At 42.3% G+C, this 26,374-nt stretch overlaps 3 protein-coding genes across 5 annotated transcripts; 1 reads left to right on the top strand and 2 right to left on the bottom strand.

The window, feature by feature from the left end:
• The first annotated feature begins 520 nt into the window (after positions 1-520).
• Positions 521-5,301, top strand: LOC118787233 (probable G-protein coupled receptor 63). 3 transcript variants are annotated; one of them, XM_036542716.1, is made up of 3 exons: positions 547-574; positions 1,281-1,502; positions 3,405-5,301. In XM_036542716.1, the coding sequence occupies exon 3, from the start codon at positions 3,457-3,459 to the stop codon at positions 4,777-4,779; it is 1,323 nt and encodes a 440-aa protein (XP_036398609.1). In that variant the 5' UTR covers positions 547-574; positions 1,281-1,502; positions 3,405-3,456; the 3' UTR covers positions 4,780-5,301. The 3 variants fall into 3 exon arrangements, with proteins under 3 accessions (XP_036398610.1, XP_036398609.1, XP_036398611.1); XM_036542717.1 differs by lacking the exon at positions 1,281-1,502 and having other exon boundaries at positions 521-574; XM_036542718.1 differs by lacking the exons at positions 547-574; positions 1,281-1,502 and adding an exon at positions 2,082-2,137.
• A 4,349-nt stretch (positions 5,302-9,650) lies between these two features.
• si:ch211-266g18.9 (transforming growth factor-beta receptor-associated protein 1) lies at positions 9,651-18,629 on the bottom strand. Its single transcript, XM_036542199.1, is given in 12 exon segments — positions 9,651-9,791; positions 10,131-10,552; positions 11,317-11,476; positions 11,772-11,900; positions 13,597-13,740; positions 14,239-14,296; positions 15,078-15,419; positions 15,540-15,622; positions 16,698-16,852; positions 17,418-17,612; positions 17,946-18,107; positions 18,110-18,629. Coding segments are annotated over 12 exon segments (2,511 nt in total).
• Positions 18,630-21,617: 2,988 nt separating this feature from the next.
• Positions 21,618-25,799, bottom strand: fhl5 (four and a half LIM domains 5). Its single transcript, XM_036542143.1, has 5 exons — positions 25,641-25,799; positions 24,380-24,554; positions 23,782-23,951; positions 23,158-23,344; positions 21,618-21,912 (listed from the first exon to the last, which is right to left on the bottom strand). The coding sequence occupies exons 1-5, from the start codon at positions 25,797-25,799 to the stop codon at positions 21,761-21,763; spliced, it is 843 nt and encodes a 280-aa protein (XP_036398036.1). The 3' UTR covers positions 21,618-21,760.
• Positions 25,800-26,374: the final 575 nt, after the last annotated feature.

The raw sequence follows: 26,374 nt of genomic DNA, 5'->3' as shown, positions 1-26,374 counted from the left end.
TTGTACCCTACTGCAAGTCACTTTATTCAATTTGAATCAACACACAATAAAGATGTATTTAATGATACATTTACATTTAAAGACACATTCAGTGTTCCTTTGAACTGGGAAAAAAAATGAAAAGCATGACTCCAATCTGAATTGCTTTTGGACTGTTGTATGAAAATTGTTATTATAACATGTGGAAAAAATTGAAGGTCCAGTATCATTAAAGGCTTTCCATTATGTGAACAACCAATGAACATTGTGTTCTTTTCCCAGATTGTCTCAAATATGATTTAGTCATTGAAATAAGAGATACATTCTCACAATAATTCAAGACAGGTGTTTTTTAAGGTGGTAATATGGAAAAGCTAGGATAAAACTCTGGGATGAAAAACATGTTCTAAGGCTTAATCTTTTAGTAGAAATTTGATATGACCGTATCGTAACACACTGTCTGTGTGTATATTTGGTTCCAGAAGCATTTGCATACCTAAAAATATTTGAGATTGTTTCGTGGGTGGCATCTTCCGTTGACGCCATAATTCACCATGTACTGAGGCTCACCGCGTCACCGCTACCTCGTGCTTAAGTATGTATGTCGTCTCTCTCCATAACATTACCCCGCTGTTTAAGGATAAATTCTTGTACGTATTCCTAGTCATAATTATTTGCAAATAGGATACTGGCGGGCTGTGAAAAGCATTTGTACAAGCCTTCTGTAACGTGCCTATGTAGAGGCTCAAGGTGGCCTCAAGATGCGAAGAAGCTACAGCGCGAGCCCTTAGCCTGTAGCCAGTTGTATGGTTACTGGGTGCTGCGGTACATGTGCTTTAGTGTTCTCGTTCCATTTAACTTGGACAGCTCGTTAATATGTTTTTTTAAATGGATCATGCGCAGAACGGGTCAGATGACTTAAGTCACCAAAAAAAGAGAAAAGAACGAAGGCTGTAGTTGTACTTCGGAGCTGTTGTAACGGTGTAGCCAAATAGAATCGGACAGTTATAAGCGTGTTGCGTTAACAGGATGCTGTACGCGAAGGTTAGACGTTCCGTGGTACAGTATGGTACCAGCGGAGAGACGGTACACGGCGAGGATCGCTAAATCATTAATCACAGATACGAAACTGGCCAGGGAAACGAACAGGGTGATTGTGGGAAAATTGGGGGCATAAATGCGATTATTTAGAATGTTTGGGAAAGTAGTAGGCGGTTATAGCACTGCTTTTAGGGTTAATCCGTGATGCTCCTGTCAGCGATGCGCCTGTAGCAGCCTACCCGGTTATATTTTTCTTCCAGGAAACATGAGAATCGGCACTTCAGGACTGTCAGGGCGATAAGTGGGTTGACATCGCGCCGCATCTCTTTCGTTCACCTCATCCCTCTGTTTATTGAAGTGGGTTGCTAGAAAAAAGCACGTCTCATTCTTTTGGATTGTGCTCGTCGTCCAGCGGAACTCAGCATCGGTACATTGTTCCCACGCCAAACACTTGATTTCCACGACAAAGCACGAGTTAGCAGGTAATTTCAATAGTTCCATTCAACTGAGTTTTACAAAATATTTATGTTGATTACAAGCTCTGCATGGTGTTATGTCATTTGCTTTGAGAGATCAATATTGATTTAATGTTTAAGTCATTCTAAAATGATTGCAGATGCGCTGTTCTTACGTAAAACACCGTGTATTTAAACCTCTTGATAGACTGGGGTAATTGATTCGCTCAAAGCTACAGCCTACAGCTGTAAGGTTCTTAGACTATTTTTGGTGAATGAAGTATGGAAATGATTTCACAGGAAACGTTTTCTTAATAAATGTGAGTGCAGCATCATTTGTGCCAATTATGATATAACACGACTATTTCCCAGTTACTAACGGTTCCTGAGCAGGTGCATCGAACTCGGATTTGAAATCCTGCACTCTGCGTCGTCTAACTGGTTTTTAGAAAAACAAATGATTTTCCTGTTTATTTCGGTGTGTATTTCATGAACACGACAAATTAATAGGAGCTGTCATCATTTTGGGGTGACCGCAGATCTGTTTTGTGAATTGTGTCCTGAAAATAAAATGTAGAGACGGTTAATAAGGGGGGTCAATGAATGCGCTGTTGATGGCCATGCTTTGATTCTTGCAGTAGCGCAGAAGAACTTTGTTGATGGTAAGTATCAAATCTGCTCACTGAATCAGAGTCTATCCCACGATCTGCGATATGAAGGTGAGATGGAGTGTCAACAAGCAAAAGCTTTGAATACCGTTTTATGGGGTTTCCTGGCTGGAATCGTAATTATGCAGGATTTGGGAAGACTTTCAAATCAGGTTAATGGCTACAATGTACATGGATCGACTCAACCAGCAGAGGTTCTGGGCATCAGCACTGTTTGTCTGGTCTCACTGACACATGGAAGTGCACGTGCAAATGTATGCAAATTGCACATTTAACAACAGTTATCAGTTTGAATGCAATCCTTACAAGCGTAATAACATTCTAGTAACATATACTAAATGGTTTTTTATGGTGTGTATGATTTGCACAGCTGGTTTATTGTGTTGGCATGATAGTATGAATGAAAATGACAGATATTATATTGTGTATATTTGTTTTATATATAATTTATTTCTGGTTTACTGGTGTTTGTTTCTTTCTAGTGTCTCCAAAGGAAACTCTAAAGGAAAATATGAAATTTAATATCAGACATAATTTTTTAAATGTACAGTCCTTTTGTTGTATTACTTTAATTTATTGCTGCATATAGTGATAGAGTCAACTGCATATAGTGATCCAAAATACTGGTCCAGAATTATTCTGATACTAATGCTGTCTAAGCATACCACTTGTAGGAATCAGGCAATCCATGTATTAGAATTTGAATGCGGTAAGTCTTGTGTTTCACATCAATTACCCTAGTGCCTAGCACAGAAAATATTTTGTCTGAAACAACCTGTTCGGTTTAGCCATTGCTTGGATGGCAGTCGACATGGCAGGAGAAGGACAGATGCTTTCTGCCAGTGGTAAACCCTGCCTTCAGTCATGCAACCAACCAAAGAAGTGGAGCTGAGAAAATTGGCATCCCACAGTCTAAACTAACTAATAAGACTCTCAAAGACAGGGAGAGCATCACAAAGAGCAAAAGAGGCTGAAAACAAGTACAGACTGGCAAATCACGTGCAACGCTGGGAAAGTTTTGTGATCAGACTGTGACCACGTTGTAGTGTACACAGTGCCAATTATCGTGAAGATAATCAAATTATTATTTTGTTTGAAATCATTTAGTTAACTGCACCATATATTAACTGCACCATGCAATGTAGCCATGACCATTTCACAAAAGTTAGAAATTTAGTCACCATGGGGAAAACTGAAGCGTATGGAAAGCAAGACTAGCTGAAATATTTTGTCATGTGCTTCATTTCTCTTTCTTATCCAGGGTCACTACCTGCTGGAATGTTGTCTCTCCCAACAGAGCACAGGACACCCAAATGGAAAGTACCATGTTGGGTGAGGTGACCCCTGGGCAGGAGAATGGCTTCCCTGCTTGTTGTGCACCTACACCCCCAGGAAAAATGGTTTATTCCACTAACTCAGGCCCTGAGGAGGCAGGGGAAACTGGCCGGGCTTTCTTTACCCATGAGGTGGGTGTTTTTTTGAACATCTCAGGGTTGCAGCTCAGAGCGCCTCATGAGATAGTTAACATTTCGACCAGGAACAGTTCTTTTCTTCAGCCTGGGTTGTCTGTGGACAAAGGGGCTTTGACTTTTGGCCTTAGCGTGCCCCTCAGGGTGTTTTTTGTCATTGTGATGGTCTCCATATTGCTGGTGGCATTCCTGGGGAATGCGGTGGTCTGCCTGCTGGTCTACCAACGTCCCACCATGCGCTCTGCCATCAACATCCTGCTGGCCAGCCTGGCCCTCACCGACATGCTGCTGGCCATCCTCAACATGCCCTTCACGTTGGTTACTGTGGCCACCGGCCGCTGGACCTTCGGGGAGGCGCTCTGCCGGGTGTCAGCCGTGTCCTTCTGGCTGTTTGTCACGGGGGGAGCGGCTGTCCTGCTCGTCATCAGCGTCGACCGCTTCCTCATCATCGTGCGGAAGCAGGACAAGCTGAGTCCGCGCCGGGCAAAAGCGCTCATCGCTGCCTCGTGGGGCGTGTCTCTCCTCTTTGCCTTCCCACTGGCCGTTGGCGACCCACGCTCACGGGGCCCCCTGGGGGCTGCGGAGTGCGTGTTTGGCTACGCTGCCAACGCAGGCCACCGCGCCTACGTGATGCTGGTCTCATCCGTCGTCTTCTTCGTCCCTTTCGTGGTTATGCTCTGCTCCTTCCTGGGCATCCTCAACGCCGTGCGCCACAACGCCGTCCGCATACACGGCAACGGTCTCCCAGACAGCGGCGGCCTCGGCCAGGCCGGCAAGCTGGGTCTCTCCGGCGTACAGAAGCCCATCCCAGTCAACGTCGACATGAGCTTCAAGACACGAGCCTTCGTCACCATCCTCATCCTCTTCGCGGTCTTCACGGCCTGCTGGGCGCCCTTCGCCACCTGCAGCCTCATCTCCGGCTTCAACAGAGGCCTATACTGCGGGGAGAGCCTCTTTGAAATCAGCACCTGGTTCCTCTGCCTCTGCTACCTCAAGTCGGCCCTTAACCCTCTGATTTACTACTGGCGGATCAAGAAGTTCCGAGAGGCGTGCCTGGAGCTGGTTCCCCGGCACCTGAAGCTCCTGCCCCAGATCCCGGGCCACTCCAGGAGACGGGTCCGCCCGAGTGCTGTGTACGCGTGCGGGGAGCACCGCGCTGTCGTGTGAGAGCTGCTGCTGCTGCCGTTGCTGATATCCTTGCTTTTGTGGTGGAGCCACGACAAAATGACAGCTGTTGTTTAAAAAAATAGCACTTGATTTTGAACATACTGGAAGAAGGTCCCTTATATAGGAGACCCTCGCCATTTGTGGATCCGTGATTTGTGCGATATTTGCAGCAGGCAGAGGTCCCCAATCCTTGCTTCACTCACCATTCCGAGCGCTGTGGCAGCCTATTCTGTCTTATTATTTTACATATTACAGCTGTTTATAGCATTTTTATGCATAAATATACAAATGAATCACTTGTATACTGCAGTAAAGTTTTGTTCTTGTACTGAAAGTGTTGTTGTTTTGTTTGGGGAACCAATCCCCTGTGTGCACAAGTCTTTATTATTGGTGCAGTACAGTATTTACATATAACTGTCAGAACACTGGCAGAAATCTCTAGAACCTAGCCCCAGAAATGGCGAAGGTCTCCTCTATTTATACAAGCTGTTGTTAGTGCCTATGACTTGTCAGTAAAACTAGGGGCACCTTTGTATCAAGTGAAAATGTGCAATTACTGTAATAAAATGAAGACGTTTGTTACCTTTTTGGCCTGGCTTGGAGTGTTTTTGTGCATCTTTTGGTGTTTAATTGCAGGGTCCAGGAATGAGTCTTTCAGTGGTATGAATGCTAGTAAAGAGAAGCATGTGGCTGTGTAGCTAATCGCAGATCCCAGTTCCCACAGGATGGGAGACTGGCTTCCATTCTGATGGAATTATTCATGCTGGTGAATTAACTGACAGTTGGATGAATCACGTGATTGGTTACAGGCTCACAGTTACTGCCACTGCATAAATAGAATTTGTAGTAATGCAGTGTTGATGGGGAACATAAAACAGAGGAATCAAGTAATCGAAATGTGGACAATATTGGAGTTCACCACGTTTATCATTTTATGATTTAAATAAAAAGAAATCCGTGGACAAAATATTGTGTTCCAAAACCGGAAATCTAGAAGCACAGAAAAAGCGTTATACTGGGAAAGTATGGTATTTTTGGGACAGGAAGGGGATGGACCAGGAAAACCAGACAATGAAACAGCACTTTTAAGTCTGAACATACTTACCATAATACAATAAATGCAATGAACAAAACATTAACGAAAGAATGAAGACGCAAGTGTGAAGGCGAATAAAAAAAAAAAAATCTTTTTTTTTTTTTTACCATGAATGATTGAACTTCAACAGGCAATTACTGTGAACCCTTAATGTTGTTTGATTTTCCTGTTATTGGTAAAGCCTCCCAAAAGATCAAAACAACAAGGGAGTTAAAAAGGAATACAACAGGCGCATGGCAGCCATTTATGTTGCACAGATATGAATCCAGTATGCCATTGCTCCCAGACTAATCCCTCTCTCGTCTACTTTGATAGCGCATCCATTTATTAGAGTATTTGCTTCAAAGGCTTGTATACAAGAGAAACAGGATGTGATTTAATCAATATAATTAATTCTAATACATTCTAGCTTTATGTGCTGTTTCATTCAATGAGGACTGTGCTTGTTAAAAGGTTTCTTTTTTTCCTCTCTAACTGCAATAAATGTGTCTCCCACGCCACTTAAAGAATAAGCAAGCTTTACTGATGGTGTACAATACACTAACCTTGTTGATCTTACCAGCCCACAGACTTCAAAGGTAGACTATGAGTCGGTATGACACTGTTTAGAGAACCTTTTTTGTCTGAATAAGAAACATTTGAGTTATTTTTCTTTCTTCTTTTTTTACTAAATCTGTACTCCTGTGGGTTGGGGAACACGACTGTTTTTCAGCTCCCACGCCTGCAAATGTTTTCTTTTTTTTTTTTGTACTGTAATGTCCACCTACACACATAAACAATGTATGCCGCCAAGAACTGTTGGAATTTAAAGACACTGACTATGTCTAAGATGAAACGAGCACCTTTGCCTGCAATATCTCAGAACTCATCAGATATTTGTTGTAAGGTGTTATTTAGATTCGGATAGCTTGCTGTCAGTTAGCATTTGTGTTCACTCAGAACTGCTATGCATCGGTGTATTAATGAGCTTGACAGCAAATGCGCCAGCTTATACCGATCATGCCCTATGAAAACAAGGTCACCTTTCACCTAGCCTTGAAAAATTACAGCAAAAATGAAATTAAATAACCCTGAATCCAATCTATGTACAATATATGTACATTAAAAGACCAATATGATACCCAAAAGCAAAATATTATTTCAAATCAGCTGACCCTATTCATTAAGGATGTTCATATTGTGGCCCAGACCATTGTTAGACATGTGATTGCAACTTTGTCACAAATTTCATTTGTTCTCAAATTGTCCAGTCTGCCATAAATAATGCTGAATTTTCTCCTTAATGCACTGCTGCATTTTTGTATATACATATTTTGCCAAGGTAAATTTCTAAAGCAAAAATCCCATATGTGCTGTTATGAGAAATGTCCTTGAATTGAAGGTGCATTTTGCAGGTTTCACGTCCATCTGAATATCTGTGGGCTGTTTTTGAAGTCTGGCATCAAAGCAAAGCTGGGCCTTACGGTAACCCCTTGTAGTCTGGGCTTGCCCCTTTTGTCGAGGTAAAGCTCCTCGATGTCGACAATGAAGGAGAAGAAATTCTTAATCAGCCCCCTCGCGGGAATTCATTATCCCGCCAGCTGGGCCGACACGCCACCGGGGGCTTTGAAGCGTACCTTCAGAACACTGAGAGCCGCTTTCATCCGAGGCGAAGCAGGATTGACTGTGTGTTACATAAGCATATGCTTAAAAATAAGTCCCAGGGAATGACTGTCGGAGGTATGTACATAAAACGTTGCTCGTACGAAACACAGGGGACGCAGGCGATCAAGGGCAAGTATCAGCAGAGACTCTGAAATGGAATCAGTGAAATAGTTCAAAGGTTCAGGCAATGTGTTAAACTTGTGATACTGCTTGAGAGCAATTCGGAGAAGAGAGCTTGTCAGCCAAATGCTCTAACAAGAAGAGCTTGTATAATCTAAAAATAGTGGTGTAACGTTCACCTGAGGAATAGAAAGTGCAAGTATCTTTCTGTATAAGTGGTTACTGTATATTTCTCAAATATGCTAAGCATAGATATAGAAGTACTAGGATGATAACTATAAAGGATCATTGACAATGCAGAGCAATTAATTAAATATCTATGATTTCAACCAACAAGCAGTAATAGAGTGGCTGTGTGTCCTTTTGAATTAAGATGGATTTGTCCTACTAATTATTTAGCTTCCTTGGCTCCCATTATACAGCCATTAGTTGCTTGTTTAGCAGACATGTTAATCGAAGACACATTTTACATCTTTCTGCGTTTATACTGCTGGAGATTTTATGAAAGATAAATGGGCACAGATACAATTCCCATCCCAGGATCTGAACCCATAACCCTCAGTTTACAAGTCCACCTCCCTTGAGAGATCCTTGATTCTGTGAAGCCGTATTCCTCACACTCAACGCTGCATAAATACATTGGCTATTGTCTAAGGTGTTGCCAGATGTTATCCTGGGAATGGTTTAAATCAAATGGCTGAAGCACTTAGCCAAAAGTAAATGGCCAAAAAAGTATTTGGCCAAAGTAAACCTCAGAGAAAGTGTATACAGTAACTGTACACACAAGTCCACTCAAAGTCCCTCATTCTTACATGAACGATTCACTAATGCTTGACACTGTACTGTACGACCAACCAGGCTCTTTCCCTGTGGTTTACTTTCTTTACAAGGAACACGCCATATGTCTTCTGACTGCATCATTTTCTTGTTTATCTTAAAGGTCACCCACTATATATCAATAGGCAGCTCTAGGTGAATTTTTTTTCATCATACAGCAACTGATGATATCTACTAAAGCTGTATTTTTGCTTAAAAAGTTTTTTTTCTGATTTACTTCTGTGAAAACAATGCAAATGTAATTAACATTTCAAAAGCTATTTTGTGTATTATTCAAATGCCTCTTCCCTGAGCTGTCTGTTTAGCATTTCTAATTTCACAGGCGTAGTAGAACATGGTCACCAAACTACAGTGTTCAGCTATGAGAAAATCTGGCTGCGAACAACCGTTCGTCCTTTTCATTTTATTATTTATATCAACACAAATATTTACATATTTACATTAAAACGTAATATTTACATATTACATAATTCATATAAATCAAGCTAATTTGTGATGATGGTGATTTTATGGTCCATCTTTGCGGAAGACGAGCTGCAAATTAAATTGCTCTTTTGCAATATTAATCAAGAGAGTTGATTTAGCTCATTTCAGTGTATTTATTAGTTGACATTTCATACATTGCTGGCTGGATATTTACAGCAAATATGCTAGGCTGTTAATACACGACAGTTGTTATGAGCTCAGTGAAAATTGACAAATTAGGACATAAGTTTATGATCCAGTAACATGATCATTCAATATTGGCAGGAGTGTTTGCCTGAGCATGTGGGCATGTATGTTTGTATGTGTGTACATGAGAGTGATTTGCGTGTTGGTCAGGGCTGTGTGCTTGTTGCACTAGATGGCAGTTCTCTTCTCCCACAGTGTGTGTGCGTGTGTGTGTGTTTGTGAGAGAGAGAGAGAGAGAGACAGAATCAGGGCGGTGTAGTTACTGCAATGCTCGACTGGTCCCTGCTCCATCACCGTATGTGAATCAGAGTGGTGTAGTTATTTCACTGCTTGGCTGATTTCTGCTCCCTCACCGTGTGCATGTGAATCAGGGGGTTTAGTTATTACATTCCTCAACTGGCCCCTGCTCCATCACTGTGTAGTTGAATCAGAGTGGTGTAGTTATTGCACTGCTTGGCTGGTTTCTGCTCCATCACTGTGTATGTGAATCAGGGGGGTGTAGTTATTGCACTGCTTGGCTGCAGTAAGTGTGGGTCAGCTCTCCCTTTAGACTGCGCAGAAACTCTGGCTCTGTCAGGTACCTCCCACATCTCTGGCAGATCCGCCCTCTCTCTACTTTAATCATCCCACGAGTCACTATGGTCTAGGAAGCAGGGACAGACAGGACATTTAGAGGACATCTCTGAAATCAACCACTTTGATTAATCAATGGAAGTTTAGAACAATTAAACTGACTTATACAATCCTCTTTCATCTCACAAAACAGCTGCTGTACCTGGAGTACACATGGATATGGCATTTAATTACTAGGACACACCATCAGCCATCGGTGCTTATATAACTAATTACTCAGCAAAATGTCCTGCTAAATTACATCTCAGTAACAGCCATGCAATCGCTAAGTGAAATATCGCATGCAACACCACCTGTTTAAACCATATCAGAGCAGGTGGTGTTTCTTGTGCCTTTAGGTTACACTCACCCTGATGTACTTCAGTCTCAGATGCTCCACTTGCGCCAGGTTCCTCTCTACCCTTCCCATTTTCCTGCGGTGGAACGCCCCCCTCACAGATTCGGACAGGAACCGGGCCACCATCTGCAGGGACCAGGTCCCGGGGAGCGCCCGGAGGACGGCGACCGGGTCAAAGGCGGCCGCGTTGCGGTTGAGCAGGTCCGCCGCTGCACCCGCAGGGTCGGGCGATCCGAGATGGACCTCGAGCAGGGCGAAGAAGAGGGCGTGGCCGAACTCCTCGCACTGGCCAACGGACGCCCTCCTGCAGTAGTCTTCGGCGGCGCAGGGATCTTTCTTATCATGGACCAGAATGTATAGTGCCTCGCGGTGCTCTCCAGCAGCTCCATGCACAATGGCTCTCTCCACATGAAGGGAGGTTGCCTGGATTCTGTCTGCAGTCAATAATAGCAAAATGTACATAGAGAAACACTCAAAAGGGTCATCGTATTTGATTCTCATAGGTGCTCGAATATATAAGAGCAAGACTACTGTGAACTGGACAATCAAAGTGCTTGCCTTTTTGTGTTCAGGTTCAAAGCAAGTTCTTTACAGAACTGCTATACAAGGGATCCCAGTTGCATTTTGAATAAAGCACATTAAAGGAACACAAAGCAGGATTAATGTCCAGTATTCATAAAACTAGCTGTTTTTTGTTCTAGGTGTGGCTAAGCTTTATGAAACCATTTGTGTACACTTTGAAAAAGCATTGGACCTGCAAAATAAATCATCGCAATGAATGACACTATACTGTGATAAATTGTTCATCATCTTTGATACACTGCTTCTAGGATTAACTCCATAAAGATTACCTAAGTTTTATGCAACTAAAATTTGTACAGCATGAACTACAATTGAACATTTTTAATACAGACCTATGAAGTCAAGATAATGTTAAAAACCGATTAATATTTGTGAGTGTAAACAGTCCAACAAACACACAACAGCGATCTTTGGTAGTAAAGTAAAAGAAGCTCAAAATGCAGAATAGAAGTGGCTGCTAAAGTGTCTATAAAGGACAAAAATGGCATCAAACTGAGCAAAACTGAGCTACACAATGTGAGTCACTACCTCAAAGAAAAACAGTGTGATGACCACAAAGAACTTCGGTTTTATGTCCAATTTTAGAACGTGAGGTGCTGCCCTCTGCTGTTCTCACCTTGAACTGCAGCAGTGTCATAGAGGTTGGACTCCTGCAGGAATTGCTGCAGTTTCTCCCTGGTCCTGCTGGCAGTTGTTTCTGAGCTGTCTCCCTTCTCCATTACCTGTAGCACCCGTGTGATGTACGTCATGGCCAAGAGCGTATGGTGCCTCTCTTTCTGACATGATGAAAATGACAGGTTGTGCCTTTAACCAGGGTAACTTGCATAGTTTACCTTTCATATCATGATTAATCCAGCTTTATATGTGTTACATTACATGTTACATTAATTCTGCAAATTGGTCAAGGGTACTGTACATCATTTTAGATTTTAACTTGCTGTCACTGAAGTCTATATCTGCCACTGTAGCGTGCAATTGTTATAAAGTGTTGCTGATGTTTCTCATAGGAGACATGTCTTGCACATTTGCACATTTGATTGTTGCTGTTGTCAATGAAACTGTAGTCCCAACCTTGCTATTGAGGCCATGAACCATATGCTCCAGGTACAACTCCAAGGCAAGGGGGTACTTCTGCAAAAAGCTGAGGACATCTTCCTCACCCAGAGGATCCTCTCTCTCTGTGAAGATTTTCACGCCCACCTTTGTGATCATAAAGAGATGAAACAAAGGTGCGTATGCTTTCAACAGTAACAATGGAATATGGAATATAATCCACAGAAATATATTTCTTAGCTATATGAATAGCGTGAGTCACTATAATTACTACATGACTAGAGGACAAAGACACCTACATAAGTTCATACTATAGTTTAACTTTCAATTGGTTATTTTCCAATGGTGCTTTTTAAAATACTTCTCTGAAGTTAAAGGGAGCCCCTGCCAAAACAAGCACAATTGAAAAACATGGGTTTTATTCTTAGCCCTACTCATTCTTGCTCTTATTTTTATACTAATTATTTCTCTTCTTCATGTCTTAGTCAAATCCGTATTCTTAATTAGAGAGATCATCATGCTCTGCTAAAATAACCGGTTTATTTCTGAACAATTTCTCTGCAGATTGTGTGCAGATTCACTGATGATGAAAACATCTGAACAGGTGATCCACATACAATGAAGACCTGTGAATCTGCACAGCATTTGACCTGAAATGTCCTTAGGAGAAAGACCCTGAATCCCTGCCATGGAAAGAAACATTGTTGCATCACTGCTGCCCTCTGCAGCTCAGTAAAGGTCACTGCATGTACTCTTTGTCAAGGTTGCCACTGTGCGGTACATATTTTACTTTTGCGAATTTTGTGAATTGATAGCTGAGTGTATGATGGTGGAGATTTAGAAAAAAAAATCTCACTTTTTAAGGCCCTATCCATCTTCCACAATGGACACAAATGATTGGCCTTCTGAGCACTGTTGAAGCTTGACGGCTTCAGAATGAGACAGAAGCAATTACTAATTATTTTCAATTCATGAGAGACTAAAAGGCCTTCACTTCAACAGGAAGAAAGCTGTTGGTAATGACTCCGAACAGAGAATTCCTCTTCACTGTGGGCTGAGTGTCGTCATGACAATTAGGAGCATAACACTGGTTGTCACGGTAACATGGGTGTCATTCTTGGCTCTCCTGAATGCCAGCTATGAGAAGACCTTTTGAGATTCCTGCCCCTTAAGAGCTCTCTGGGTTACACCTTGTGTCATCCAGTTCTTTAAAAGGCCAAACCAAGGCATTTTACTGAAACACCAGCAGTCATTTACCTGACAATTTATATTTAACGCATGAACCTATCCAAAAAGGAAAATAGACCCCAGGGAGGCTGGACACATAGCACTAGGAACACACAACAAGCCTTATGAGACTGATTAAGAAAAGCTTGGTTTGTATGTCCAACTGAGAGTTTAACTTGGGTTTTATTTCCTCATTACTTAAACCTCTGTGCCTTCAAGGAGAATTTCAACAGAATGATTTCGCAGCTTTTTAATGCTTCAGTAGATCCTATTACAATTCTCCATTCAGTGTGTGTGCTGTTAGCACATCAGGGCTACCTCGATGCCATGCATTTTTAATTTGTGCACACACAAATGCTATTTTATTGAAGATCACTGCTTTCTCTACAACCAATGCAAACCATCATCTTGTATCCAAAAACGTACTGATACAAAAATGGTGCTATACTGAGAAATATTGTTAAGCCAATCAATATAATGCAAATACATTTAATGTAATTAGATGTATTAATGCAAAGCAAAAATATACTATAATACGCCAAAATGGTATTTTCAATATATTTATTGACTAAAAAATATATTCTCTGAAATATAATCTCATTACACACATGCGCACCTCCTGGTTTTTCAGCAGTCCCCAATCAGCAAACTTCCAGAAAAGTTCTCCATGTTTCTGTAGACGGAGTAAATTCACGATGTGCTCGTACACTCTGGGATTCATGCCTTCCTGGTAATCCCCATCCACGATATTCACCCATGTCTGCAATACCAGAACAATTGAGTCTCTACACTTAAAATACTGAAACACATTCAGGCAGGCGCTGAGTGGGAATCGGGATGCAGCTGGTTAATCAAAGCAAAGCAGTTATATCACAGTTTTTGAAAAGAACAGAAGCACTTCATGGTTGCCTAGGTAATAGGGTGCCAGTTTAAATATTCAAGGCCAAACTGTGCTTTTTCAAACTTGACGAGAATGAGGTTTCATTTGACTCAACTGCACTGCACTTCAGTCCTTAACTTAAGATGATGATTTTTGAGCAAGTGGTCAGCTCTTGGATTTTTCATTAACTTGGGAACACAAATCTCAACAATACATGTTCTATGTGTATTAATAAAGGAATGCATGTAATTTTTTTGCAACATATGTTTCTCAGTTGAGATTAAACTCTGAAGTATGTTTTCATTTTCATAGGGTTAACACTGCTCCTTTGTTCACAGTTCTTGCATGATAATATGCTGTCTTGCCTAAAAAGATTACCTCAATCGCATCATAATCTTGACCGTGGCTCTGATATAGCAGACCAAGGGCGAAAAATCTGAAATGCAAAGAAAAAGGTCATTATGCATTCTGTGTCTGGAAGTTTGAGGGCACTTAAGCTTTGAGTTGGTTATTATGCTGATTTAGGTATGTAGGGTTTAAGTGGCATCCATTAAATCAGCGGTGGACAACATACGATCTCACTAATGCAGCCCAGAGAAGACTCTTGTATGAAAAAGGAAATGCATGACATGCATGACAAAATACTTATGTCGCTGCTATTCCAAAATCCAAAATCTAAAATTTGTACTATTTACCAGTCAAAAACTGGTAAATACTACTAATTTTAGATGCACACGCACACTTGCACACTCACATATTAAACCCTTGAATAGTCATGATTGGTGTTATGGTTATGCTATGCTAAAAGGTTGCTGGATGTTTGCTATGTGCAAAATCACCCCTAAGAACAGTAAAAGGTTTCTTAAAACATCCACAATGATGATGGTATGCATTAACCCTGAAAGCAGTAGGCACTTCCAGGTTAATTTTGATACATGTTGTGATGATCTGGACCAGTGATACACTGTTCTAAAGGGAAGCCCGAGGATCAATGTCCATGCCTCAGGCTTTGAATTGATTCAAGACTGCATGGCACAATAAGTGCCTCAATTGCTTTGCTGAGCTAAAGACCAGGGTCACTAACTAAGGGAGCCAATCAATCTCTGGTTGTGACTTCATGGGCCTGGCATCACTGTCTGTGTTCTGACACATATTTAAGGACAAAGCACTGAGATGTGTTGAGAACACATTACTTTCCTCATCTGGCTGACAGTTACCTCTTGTATCGCTCCAAGTAAGGCGCACACATACTGAGATTACAGTCATTTGGAGAGGACACTAGCTCTGTAAGATCCTCGCCCTCTCCTCTCTGCGCGTAAAGTTTCAGAAGAGCCCCATCAACATCCTGACAGCAGCCACGGCTCAGGTCCGTCCCCCGCACTGCTTTCAGGAGATCAATCAGGAACTCCTGGTATCGCTGAAATGTGGCGTGGTCCTCTCTCAGCACCCAGAGGTCTTTGGCATTGAAGACAGGAACATGCTGGGGTTTGTAGTCTCCATCAAGTGGGTACAGCTCAGGGAACAGGCAAATGATTTCTCTTGGGTCCAAATTGCCTTTTCTGAAAAATTAAAAGCAATGAATAAATGGCAACATCTAGATTTAGATCTAGGGTTAATATTGGTGAGCTACAAGTTTTTCCACCTCAAAGTAGTTGTATGTAGTCATCAAGTTCTCTCACATAAAAAGATCTTTCGCCTCTGAAAAACATTCCCGGTAGAATTTCACAAATCCAGCCATGCACGTGATGTTCTTATGTAGCACCTACAAATTGAAAAAAAAAAATACACTGATCATCAGGTAGACATTAAATATTGTGTAACATTTACAGTATCTAACATTTATATAACATTTTAGCATTCACAGCAGACTTTCAGAACATGGGCCACCTCCGGTCAAAATTCATAGCAATGTTCCCTCAGAATTTATGTTTTTTGCGATTTGCTGTTTTGAGTATTTGCAGTTGGCAGCTCTTCTTGTTCCCAGCCACAAAAAACAAGTGCAAAAGCACCAGCAGGCATCCCAGCATCCCACACTACTTTCTCTGTCCTTTTCTCTTTGTTCGCCAGTTGTCTGGGCCAATTCTTTATCGTGGCACCTAAATTAACAGCAAGTGATAACACAGTGACTGTGGGGAAGAAAACCCGGCCTATATCGCAATGGGTTGACTGCAAGTTAAATTATCAAAAAAAGAAATAGTGTTTGTCATTCTGGCATTGGTGACAACCTCCTTGTGAATACAAATGGGCTACCCCTACAGCGCTGGACTGGAAATGTGCGGTAAAATAGGACAACTGCACAGGTGGCATCCTGGCAGTGCCCTCAATCTCATGTTCCTTCCCTTGCAAATGGGACAAGCAGTCATGACACCACCGGGTTATTTGGGACAAATAGTCAAACACCGGCTGACTATTTATAAACACAACAATGGGAGCAGAAGATCGTGTCCACGCGATTATTTTCTCGAAATCCTCTGTTGTTACCTCCTGACCTAATGCATCTCTGGTATTCATCGGGACGGCGCCAAATCTCTTGTGCCATCTGGCGCTCATATTCAATTATGCGCAGTCACACAGGCCTGGGGAATAGCGGAGCTGCTTATCGTTGCTGACCTGACGAAACACCAGCAAACACCGAACGCAGGCCAGTGTAATCTTTCAGAGGCATATGTTTTCTCCCGTTTTTGACCCGTCACTCAGCGCTGACTGAGTGTGTTCTTCTACCGGGAACTGCCAATTGCGTGCCATTGCAAAGGTTGGAGAGTCAATCTTTCAGCGAACGGCAGGGGAAGATCAGGGTGAGATTGGCCCTATTCTGCAGATCAGCATTGCAGTTTTACCTTGTACATGCCCTGTGGGAACAGTGACTGTGCACCCTGGGCTAAATCCAAGGCCTCATCCATTCTTTCACTGCCTAGCAGGGCTTTGATCTGCTCTTCGAGAGGAACAGGCAACAGGCGATGGACTTCTTTATCCGTGAAAACAAACACGCCGTCTAAATGACAGAGGAAAACATTCAGCAGTTTTTTTAAATGAATGAGAATAACGGCCCACAGTGTATTGATTTCAGGAGGTCTCATGACATCCAATAAAAGAAGTGAAACACTACAAGGAGAAGTGTGATACTGAGTGCTTTGACAGCAGATCATTGCAGTGTCAATAGCTTGTAACGTGAGCTGGAACATAATCATTTTTGTTTTTTTTTTCTTCAAAATTTACCTTTAGCGTAATACTAGAGGTACTTGAAATAAAATTAGATTTCACCAGGTGATATATTGCCTGATTAGCTAATTTACAAGTTAATTTATTGACTGACTGAGTGGTCAATTAGCTGATTAATTAATTGATTGGTTGATTGATCATCTGCTTTATTTATTGAATGGTTGATTTAATGATTATCTTACTGATTGTCAGATTGAGTGATTAAGTGATTAATTCGTTTACTGATTGATTAAATGGTTGATTGATCAAGAGACAGAGACAGAGAGAGAGACAGACAGGGAAAGATGGACCACTGCTTTGGGGCGTGAGAGGTCAAAGGTTAAAGGCTAAAGGTAGACCTGGTGCCGACAGCAGGCCCCGGCCTCCGTGCAGAGGAATGGTCTGCTTGAGCCGCTGGTCCAGCATGCTGTAGATGTGCACAGACTCTCTGTGCAGTGTCAGCACATAGGGGAAGTGTACTGCCGCCCCCAGAACCCCCTCTGGCCACTGCACCGGTGGGCGCAAGGACACCCCGCTTCTCGTCACAAACATTCCTGTTAGAGGCGGGCGAAAAATGCAATATCGCACTTTAAAATCAGTTTCACACCTGTTTCATTTTGCTACACTGCACCAGGAGCTGTAGGATGAAGCTAGAATCCACAATTAAAAACACTGCAAAATGTCCTCTCTAAAATGTGATAATGGTTAGAAAACCTTCCCAAATGTGTATTTTTCAAGCACTATATTTGGCATGAAATTTCCAAAGTGAAACTTTGTTGGTTGAGTATATACATGCGTGATACCCTTTTGATGCGCTGATTATACTTACTACCTGAAAAACAAAATGTCATAGATCTTTTATAAATACCATGCATATTGAGACTTACCCAAGGATCCTGGACTGTGCAGAAGAAACTCCCCTTTCCCGATGGCATTAATGAGGACTGCGTGCTTGGGCAACTCGTGTGGGAACAGGTCAAGCGTGGTCCCGCTCTTGTGGTCATGAAGGATGTACCTGTTGCCCGTGGCAACACAGAGGCAGCCCCCACAGCCAGCGCAATTGGCTCCTGGGGCAGCATCACCTCGCTGACCGACTCCCAGCTGTCCACGGACACCGTGTGGATGCTCACACCCCTCTTCCTATTGGATGCCGTGAAGAGGGTGACGTGGGCCGGGTCGGCGGGGTCAGCGGCCTTGCCCAAGCAGAAAAGGGACACGTTTCGGATCTTGCGGAGGGCGGGGAGGGGCTCGAGGGAGAACATGTTGAGCACGGACAGGGAGCCGTCGCAGAGCATGAGGAGGTGATTTAGGACCGGGATGGCACCCAGCTGGGAGACCGCGCCCTTTGACCCAAGTTGCTTCTTCCGTGCCTCCCGAATTCCCAGGCTTGTCCCCTCAGCTCTCTCCCCATAGGTGTCTGACATGACGAAATGCTGGACGATGCAGTCTTTAGTTCCAATGTAAAGGTTCCTGCCGCAGGCTTCCAGGCAGAGAATGCTGTTCTTATCCTTTTCTTTGCCAGAGGGTGGCTTCTCTAGGACCAGCACGGGGCGAAAGGCTTTAAGACTCATTATCCGACGTTGGGAATGACACGCTGGAATTCTGAAAAAGGAGATCTAAACCTGGAATGAGTGTGATCACAGACTACAGAATCAGCATTTGACCTTGAGCAGCAAAATGTGTGCTCCCTGCCTGTTGGATGCAGACACACATCCAGATATACAGGGGCCAATGAGAGGCCAGGGTGATGAACCAACCACATGGTGGTGGCTACAGAATTCAAACCATACAGACATTAACAACAGGAAAACTCTGAAACACATACATAGTCCTAAGATGTTTTGATGAGTATTATTCACTTTGAATAACTAGGGTTGGTACATTATCCATTGTTTTGTGGCAATCAATGTACACATACATTGTGAAGTCAGCCAGAAGTCAGAATTTCTGTCACAGAAATTAGGAAACTGAATGACAAATAATCAGAAATGACTCACAATATAAAACTCAAATATGTCTGCCAACCTTCCAAAAAATCACAAACTCCAAAATCCTGCATTATTTGTAACATTTAGGATAGTGGTACTGCTGAGCAATGTTACACTTAGTGTCCCTATCAGCAGTGAATGCTATGAGTATGGAATTCAAACGCAGACTAAAATAGCGGTTACAACTCGCAAACAACTCCACATATGAAAAAGCAAGACTCAGATTATAATGCAGATTTTACGGTGGCGTTAACTTTTATTGTGTCACATCTTGCATTTTCACCACATAGGAAAAAAAACATCATTGGATCTTCATATATGCGCCGTGAAGTAGTAACACACATTATTGTGAAATAAAGGACCGTACCTTGCACAGCAGATTTGCTCTCTTTCAGGAAGTGAGAAACTGCGGCTCATCGGTGTCGCCCAAGCGTATTTTGCCCTTGAACATGTGACACTTTTCCTGAGAGGAAGTTTTGCTCAGCATTTTGCGGGACAAACGCTTGGCTAATCAGTACAGACCAGCACTCATTGTGGCAATGAAAAAAAAAATCATATTTACTGACAAATGTGCCCTGTATAAAAACCATAAAACACACGAGGTGTTTGCCAGTACAGCTAATATATGTGTAGCAATATACCTGGATTGTTGCACAACACAATCAAGGGAGTTTCTCTAGATCCTGTCTGTTGAATTGTTTGGTGGTTTTGTACCTTATGACACTTAGAATCAGATGCCTTTTGAAACTTATTACACATAAGTGCATGTGAATGTTTTTGACCACAGCAGAATTTTAATTCAGCTGTTTATATATTTTTACCCTCTGTTTTTTGTTTCGATTTATTGAAACATTTAATCCCGGAGGTAACTGATTAAACTGGTACTCGTAATTGAAAGGCTGTTCGCTACATTTATAAAAATTGTCAGGTCAGTAAAACTGTATGTGTATGAGAAGCTGAAATTGAATTACTTACGCAAAAAAAAAAAATCACGTGTGTGTAACAATATAGATATTCTACAGCTTCTATTCTTATATAGCTTCTTATATTCTACAGTTTATAAAAGTAAAGACATTTCCTTAAATATGCCTCCCTTAAGAAGCTGAAGTCTACCATGAAGTGAAAACGTTACAGTTAAGCTAAAACGTTTAGGAGCAGGTATCAGGTTTCCCAGGGACCTTAGAATTTTTTTTTAGAATATTCTCAGAATATAAGAATCTTTATCAGTATGTAAAATGTATTTACCTCATATGTGACAGAGAGACACAGAAAAGAAACGTCAAGATACAAAGTGAAAAATCTTTTCCACAATCAGGTTTTTCAGCTAAATTTCCTTTTGACGATAACGCATAAAACTGTGCGAGTGGAAGCTTTGTCAACGATCATGTGTTTTGAGCAAAATCAGCCAGTAGAGGGCGTTGTTCTTCCAAATTGGTCTGGTTCGGATGGAGAAGAGGTATCAACCACGAATGCAGTCTATTTTTATGCCACTTTTAACGTGGATGTGCAAAACAAATAAAATCCAGGAACATTATGAAAGACAAACAGCGATTCAGGATTTTATTCATTTCAGCAAAGCGGGAAGGCCAGTCTCAGTAAAGCCACACAAAGTACAACACATTCAGCGTTCATATACATTACATCATCTTTACATGTGTGAATATTTTATTATATCATGAAACGATAAACAATCTTACATTTTAAACTTTTAATGAGTGATGGGCAAGCAAAAGACTGATGGAATTTTTTTCCCCACTTCATTTCTCTTTGATGTTTGAAGATTTTTTTTCATTATTTTTTTTTTAGTCCTCTTCAGAGCAAATAGTTTCTGTGACCCATTGTTATAAGTAAACAATAATGTGTTGCATTAGAACATCTCTCTGTCATTGAGTGATTGTGTCTCATTGATTCTATTTCAAAGACTGTTTGTCATTTCTTCTCTGATTCTTTAAGTTATATCTGGTCTGTGAAGTGCTGTGTGACAATTCCTTTGTAAACACTGCCACATAAATTTATCCTTTCTTTAACCTGATTAAAAATCACCAAATCCAAGTGCTGCTGCTTCTAATTATTCTAAGGATGGCCTGATCCAAACCAATCAAAATGCAGCTAGCCCAAAATCCTTTGATTTATTTGAATCATCCAACCACCTCGGATAACTAATAAAGCAGATGACGTTTTGTCAGACTTTCTTGCCCAATATCACTTTAAGTTTTGGTGTTGCTTATTAAAGACAAAGCAATGGATCCCCATTGAGCAAGGCTGCTCTACTTCTACTCTGGAGGGCTATAGTGCAGCTTTCTCTTGATCTCTCGAATCCATTTAGTGACTTTTTGAATCAGTGCCTAGTGGGAATAAATGTATGCAGGCACTGCGACCCTGCAGGTCCAGGGTTGAGTAGCCCTAAACACAGCTGTTAGGATCTTAATTGTGCAGCCCCTATGGACACTGTGGTTCCCCAGGGTGTTTCCCATAGGTGTGCATGGGTTACTGTTGGAAATATCAAACTAAATTTCTTTATAAAAATCTAAAAACATTTAGCAATTCCAAGTCTTGTTTTGTAGCTGCCTCTAAAATGCCTCATGACCATCAATGAGGGGAACAAACAGAATGAACAAAAAAAAAGAGAAAGAAAACTCAACAAAAAAGGCCTTGAATGGCTTTGAACATTTCAGCACCAAAGAAACTGGACCTGTATTTTGAGGGGCGTGGCCTCATTTCTCCCGCCCGCAGTCGGTGCAGAGGATGTCATCACGGTCGGTCAGGAAGCCTCGCCCAGCCAGAGACACGGAGCACTTCATGCAGTTGAAGCACTCGCTGTGCCACTGACGCTCCTCAAACGATATGTACTTCGCTCCTGACAGACCTGCCACACACACACACACACAAAACGCTATCACTGTACTGGCTCAGGGGAGGCTGATCTGCAAACAGTGCTTCTGGACACACATTGCATTACATTACATTACTGTCATTATCCAGATATTCCAATTTTACATGTTACATGTTACCCATTTACACAGCTGAATATTTATTGAGGCAATTCTCGGTTAAGTGCCTTGCCCAAGGATATGTCAGCAGTGCCCCCCCGTGGGGAATCGAACTTGCAACCTTTCAGTTGCAAGCCCTGTTCCTTTCCGCTACACCACACTGCTGCCCCGCACAACAGCACTGCTTCCGCTCTAAAGGCTCTGGGATGATGTAAAGCCAAGACACACATGCAGTGCTATTACTGTACTGGCTCAAGGGAGGCTGATCTAGAGACAGCCTTGACACACACACAACATCATCACTCCCACTGTACCCACTCAGGAAGACTGATCTAGAGACAGTCCTGCTGCAACAATGACATGCTTGACTTAATTTACTGTCTAATATGCTACAGTATATTTAACCCTTGACTCTCTCAGCCCTCATTTCCTCAGGCCCTGGAAGGATTGCACAGTGATGTCATCCCATATGATGACAAGAAAGCCCTCAGTAAGGGCTTGAGAGCTGGAGAGTGAGCTTTGGTATTGGCCTGTCATCTCTGTATGAGCTTTGATTGGCCAATAAAATGTTTTTCCTGGGCTTAATTCTCAGACACTTCTTTATTTTCCCCAGAAAACCTTTCTAGCTCCAGTTACATATACACTAATACGTTTGTGGAGTGCACTTGAAAATAATTATCAGCTAAACTTAGTAGAATAATTGAATATTGCCTTTTCTGATACAGCACATTGTCAGTTCATTAATTCAGATAACTATAGGGTAAGCTACAAAAGCTACAGCTGCAAGTTATCACCAAATGGTCTTTCTTTTGGAAAATGGGAAGCTGCGCATGTACCTCTGGTTGTGTAGCACGAAAAAATTTCAGACAAAGCACATTATTGGCATTTAGCAGACGCTCTTATCCAAAACTTACACCAATTACAGGTTTTTACAATGTAATCTATTTATACAACTGGATATTTACTAAGGCAATTATGGGTTAAGTGCCTTGCCCAAGGGTACAGCAGCAGTGCCCCAGTGGGGAATCAAACAGGCAACGTTTTGGTCCTGCTCCTTAACCGCTATGCTGTCATTGCTGCCCAGTGAAAGTGATCTGGCATCAAGGACAAGTAATACTCACTGGAGATGGCTTTTGTGCAGCCCACACACTTCTTGGCATACAGGTTGCTGAAGCAGTCCAGGCAATAGGGGTAGTTTTCTCTCGAGGTGAATCGCTGCCCGGCCAGCTGCTTCTTGCACCCGATACACAGGAAGCACTCCCGGTGCCAAGGCTTGTCGTGATAGGTCACTCCACCTGTCGTTATAGCCTGCAGGGACACAACCAGGTCACATCATTAATTACATAACTTCTGCCTGTACTGAGAGCACCCCCCCCCCCCCTCACCAGGTCATGTCATTATACCTGCAGTCTGCTGAGAGCAACCCCCCCCCCCCACCAAGAGTAGGCATCTCTGAGAACTGACCACAAACTCCCCCTGGTAATGACATTTTAAAAATTATGAAAGTTCTATAGGATTGTTCACCTCATGAATTAGAAAACAGAACCAAGGGGAAGGGTCTAGTTGGACTTGCCAAGGACACACCTTTAGTTTGTAAATGCTTGTATGTCCAACCAAAATTCTTTCGCTGTGTTTTCCAAAGAAGAACCCTTGGTTCCCTTTAAACTTCACAATGTATTGATTGATGAATGGATTGATTGATTGGTTGGATGATTTGTCAATTTTCATTGAGGCATGAATCTCACCTTTTTGCAGGAGCAGCACTGATAGGCAAACTGCTTCTCAAAACATGGCACACAGAAGTAGCCGTTGTCTTTGGGGATGAAGGACTTTGTTCCAATTGGCTGCTGGCAGCGGTGACACATGAAGCAGGTCTCATGCCAGCTGTTCCCCTTGTACTCCATTTTGCGTGAGCCTGAAATGGACAAAAACGCTTCAACTCAACTGCTTCCCTCAGCTACAATAAGCTGTGCCACATGGTTGGCAAGAGAGAATGGTAGAACGTGTTTAGTTTAATTGTTTTATTAAACTGCCTTCCCTTGGAGCTTGTCATGGAGTTTCTTAAAACTAAAGAAAAATGATGGCCCATATATTGCATATCGCGATATAAATTTATTTAGGCACACTCACTGTAGTTGCACGCAATACTAGCTTGTCCAAAGTGAGTTCCCCACTGTTTGCAAAGGAATTTGGATCATTATTTCACCTCCACCCCCCAGTCAGCTGGCTAGTTTCCACAGTGTTTGTAAAAGGAAAATACAGTTCAGCTTTAATGTTTGTGTAGTTGACTGCATCCCAGATCAGAGAGTAGACAGATGTGTGATTGGCTGAGAGGTGGCTCACCTGGCATGACGGTCTTCTTGCAGGTGGTGCACTTGGAGGAGTACTCGTTGGAGTAGCACTCCGTGCACAGCAAGAGGTCATCCTTGGCTGCAAAGGGCTTCTCCACCAGTGAGCGGCTGCACTTTGCACACTTGAAGCACTCCTCGTGCCAGTGGCGGTCCTTATAGGACAGATCCTGCAGTGTGGAAACAGAACAGTGCTGTATGTAACACATACAGTATCTTAAGCTTATTTATTTAATAGGTTAATGCCATGCAGAACAGTCAGATGTCTTTGATTTTTTTCCCCCCCACGGGGATAGCATTAATCATGCGCCCTGTTAACATATTGGGTTAGGGAAGTGGGCATGTAATCAGAAGGTGACAGGTTTGATTCCCATGCAGAAGACAGCAGTTGTTCCCTTAATTAAGATCCCCTCCAGGAAATACCCAGGAATTCACCTGGAAAAGAGAATCTACTGTGCAAATGAACAATGCAATCCAAAATGAGGGCCTTATTCAGTCTAACCACAAAGCTTCTGTGTGGCATGGTGCACACTGGTGTTTGAACTATGGCTAGAAATAATTCACACTAGAAGGATGTCACCGGCCAGCATAGAGGTATGATAAGCTTAGCCGCAGCTGCATATAACGTGGATGAACTCAGCGCCTGAGACTGTCAAACAGATGGGAGCCCCCCAGGAACCGTGCTAACAGCTCCTGGGGACGCCCATCTGCTTTGCAGTCTCAAGCACTGCGGTCATCCGCATTACCTCAGCGCCTAAGACTGCGATACAGTGTGCGAAATGCAAAATGCAAAATGCTAAAGTGCAAAATGATTTTTTTTGGAAGCTGCGCTGCACTGTGGCAAATGTTGCGGGTTTGATCCCTGCATTGGACTGCAGAGGCCCAAGATGAGATTCTCCACAAATACTAAGAATAGAACGTCATCGTATATCCTTTCCTATTGGAGGTGATTCTCTCAGGCCATTTGAATAGATGTCAAAGTCATCCAGTTACAAGCTGGAGTTCCATTGATGGTGATTGCAAATTCTGAGACCACGCCAAGCAAGAACAGATCCAGGTTCCTGAATACAGAATCCTTTGAAAATCACCACAATGTCTTTACAAATCGGTGTATGAAATTGTCAGAAATATTCGCTGAAGTAATTACATTTAGACATAAACACTGATTACCATGCAATATTACCCTATTATGACCTGCACCATTGCCACCAGTCCCAGGCCAGGATGACAGACTCATTGCTTGTTCCCCTTCCTACCTTGGAGTTGCATCCAATGGGCGTAGAGCAATGCTCGCAGCAGTTTGCAAACAGGTTCTCATAGCACCTGGGGCAGTACTGAGTGTCCTCTTTTAGGATGTACTTCTTTCCCAGTAAGGAGTCCTTGCAGTAATGGCAGTCAAAACGCTCGGCCGACATCTTTGCTCCAAGCCTGCAGCTTGAAAAAAAAAAAAAAAAAAAAATGCATTGTTCAATGGCTACAACTGCTGTCTGCTCCTGATAATTGCATATGCCCGGACTGTTTGATGTTATGCACTTAACCAGAATATGCATGTAAAAAGAGTAAATAAAATCTGTGGGATTAAAAGGGGGTCATCTGCATACAAAGCAATCTGACAAACAATTAAAGTAAACATTATCTGATATGCAATTATAGACAGATTACTGCACCCTTAACCCTCTAGAGAGTAAATGGCAAATTTGCAAGAGGTGATCATCTAGTCAGGTAGGCTGTCAAGCAGTGATGGAAACTAGCCTTTACAGGGCTGTTTTTTTTTCATTCATAGCTATTAAGTACACTTTTTTGAGGGTCATCACATGCAATTTAGATGAAGTAGCTGCAAGGAAAACACAGGAAAACACAGAAAGAAGTCTTGTTTGCAAGGATAAAAATGAAATCCCGATGTATTCGTAACTTGAAGAATACTTATTGACAGTTGTTGACCGCCTGACAGTATTTATTAAATAATAAATTGAATAAATTGAGACATAAC

This window comes from Megalops cyprinoides, chromosome 12, assembly GCF_013368585.1.
Source record: "Megalops cyprinoides isolate fMegCyp1 chromosome 12, fMegCyp1.pri, whole genome shotgun sequence".
Classification (NCBI taxonomy): Eukaryota; Metazoa; Chordata; class Actinopteri; order Elopiformes; family Megalopidae; genus Megalops; species Megalops cyprinoides.
This window is presented reverse-complemented; position numbering and strand designations above follow the sequence as displayed.

Bases quoted from the DNA above. Each gene is read 5' to 3' on its own strand.
- LOC118787233 (XM_036542717.1), top strand. From the start codon at position 3,457: ATGGAAAGTACCATGTTGGGTGAGGTGACCCCTGGGCAGGAGAATGGC.
- fhl5 (XM_036542143.1), bottom strand. From the start codon at position 25,799: ATGTCGGCCGAGCGTTTTGACTGCCATTACTGCAAGGACTCCTTACTG. The intron at 24,555-25,640 runs GTAGGAAGGGGA...TCCACACTGCAG, and splicing joins CCATTGGATGCAACTCCAAG to GATCTGTCCTATAAGGACCG. The intron at 21,913-23,157 runs GTGAGTATTACT...TGTGTGTGGCAG, and splicing joins CTGCACAAAAGCCATCTCCA to GTCTGTCAGGAGCGAAGTAC.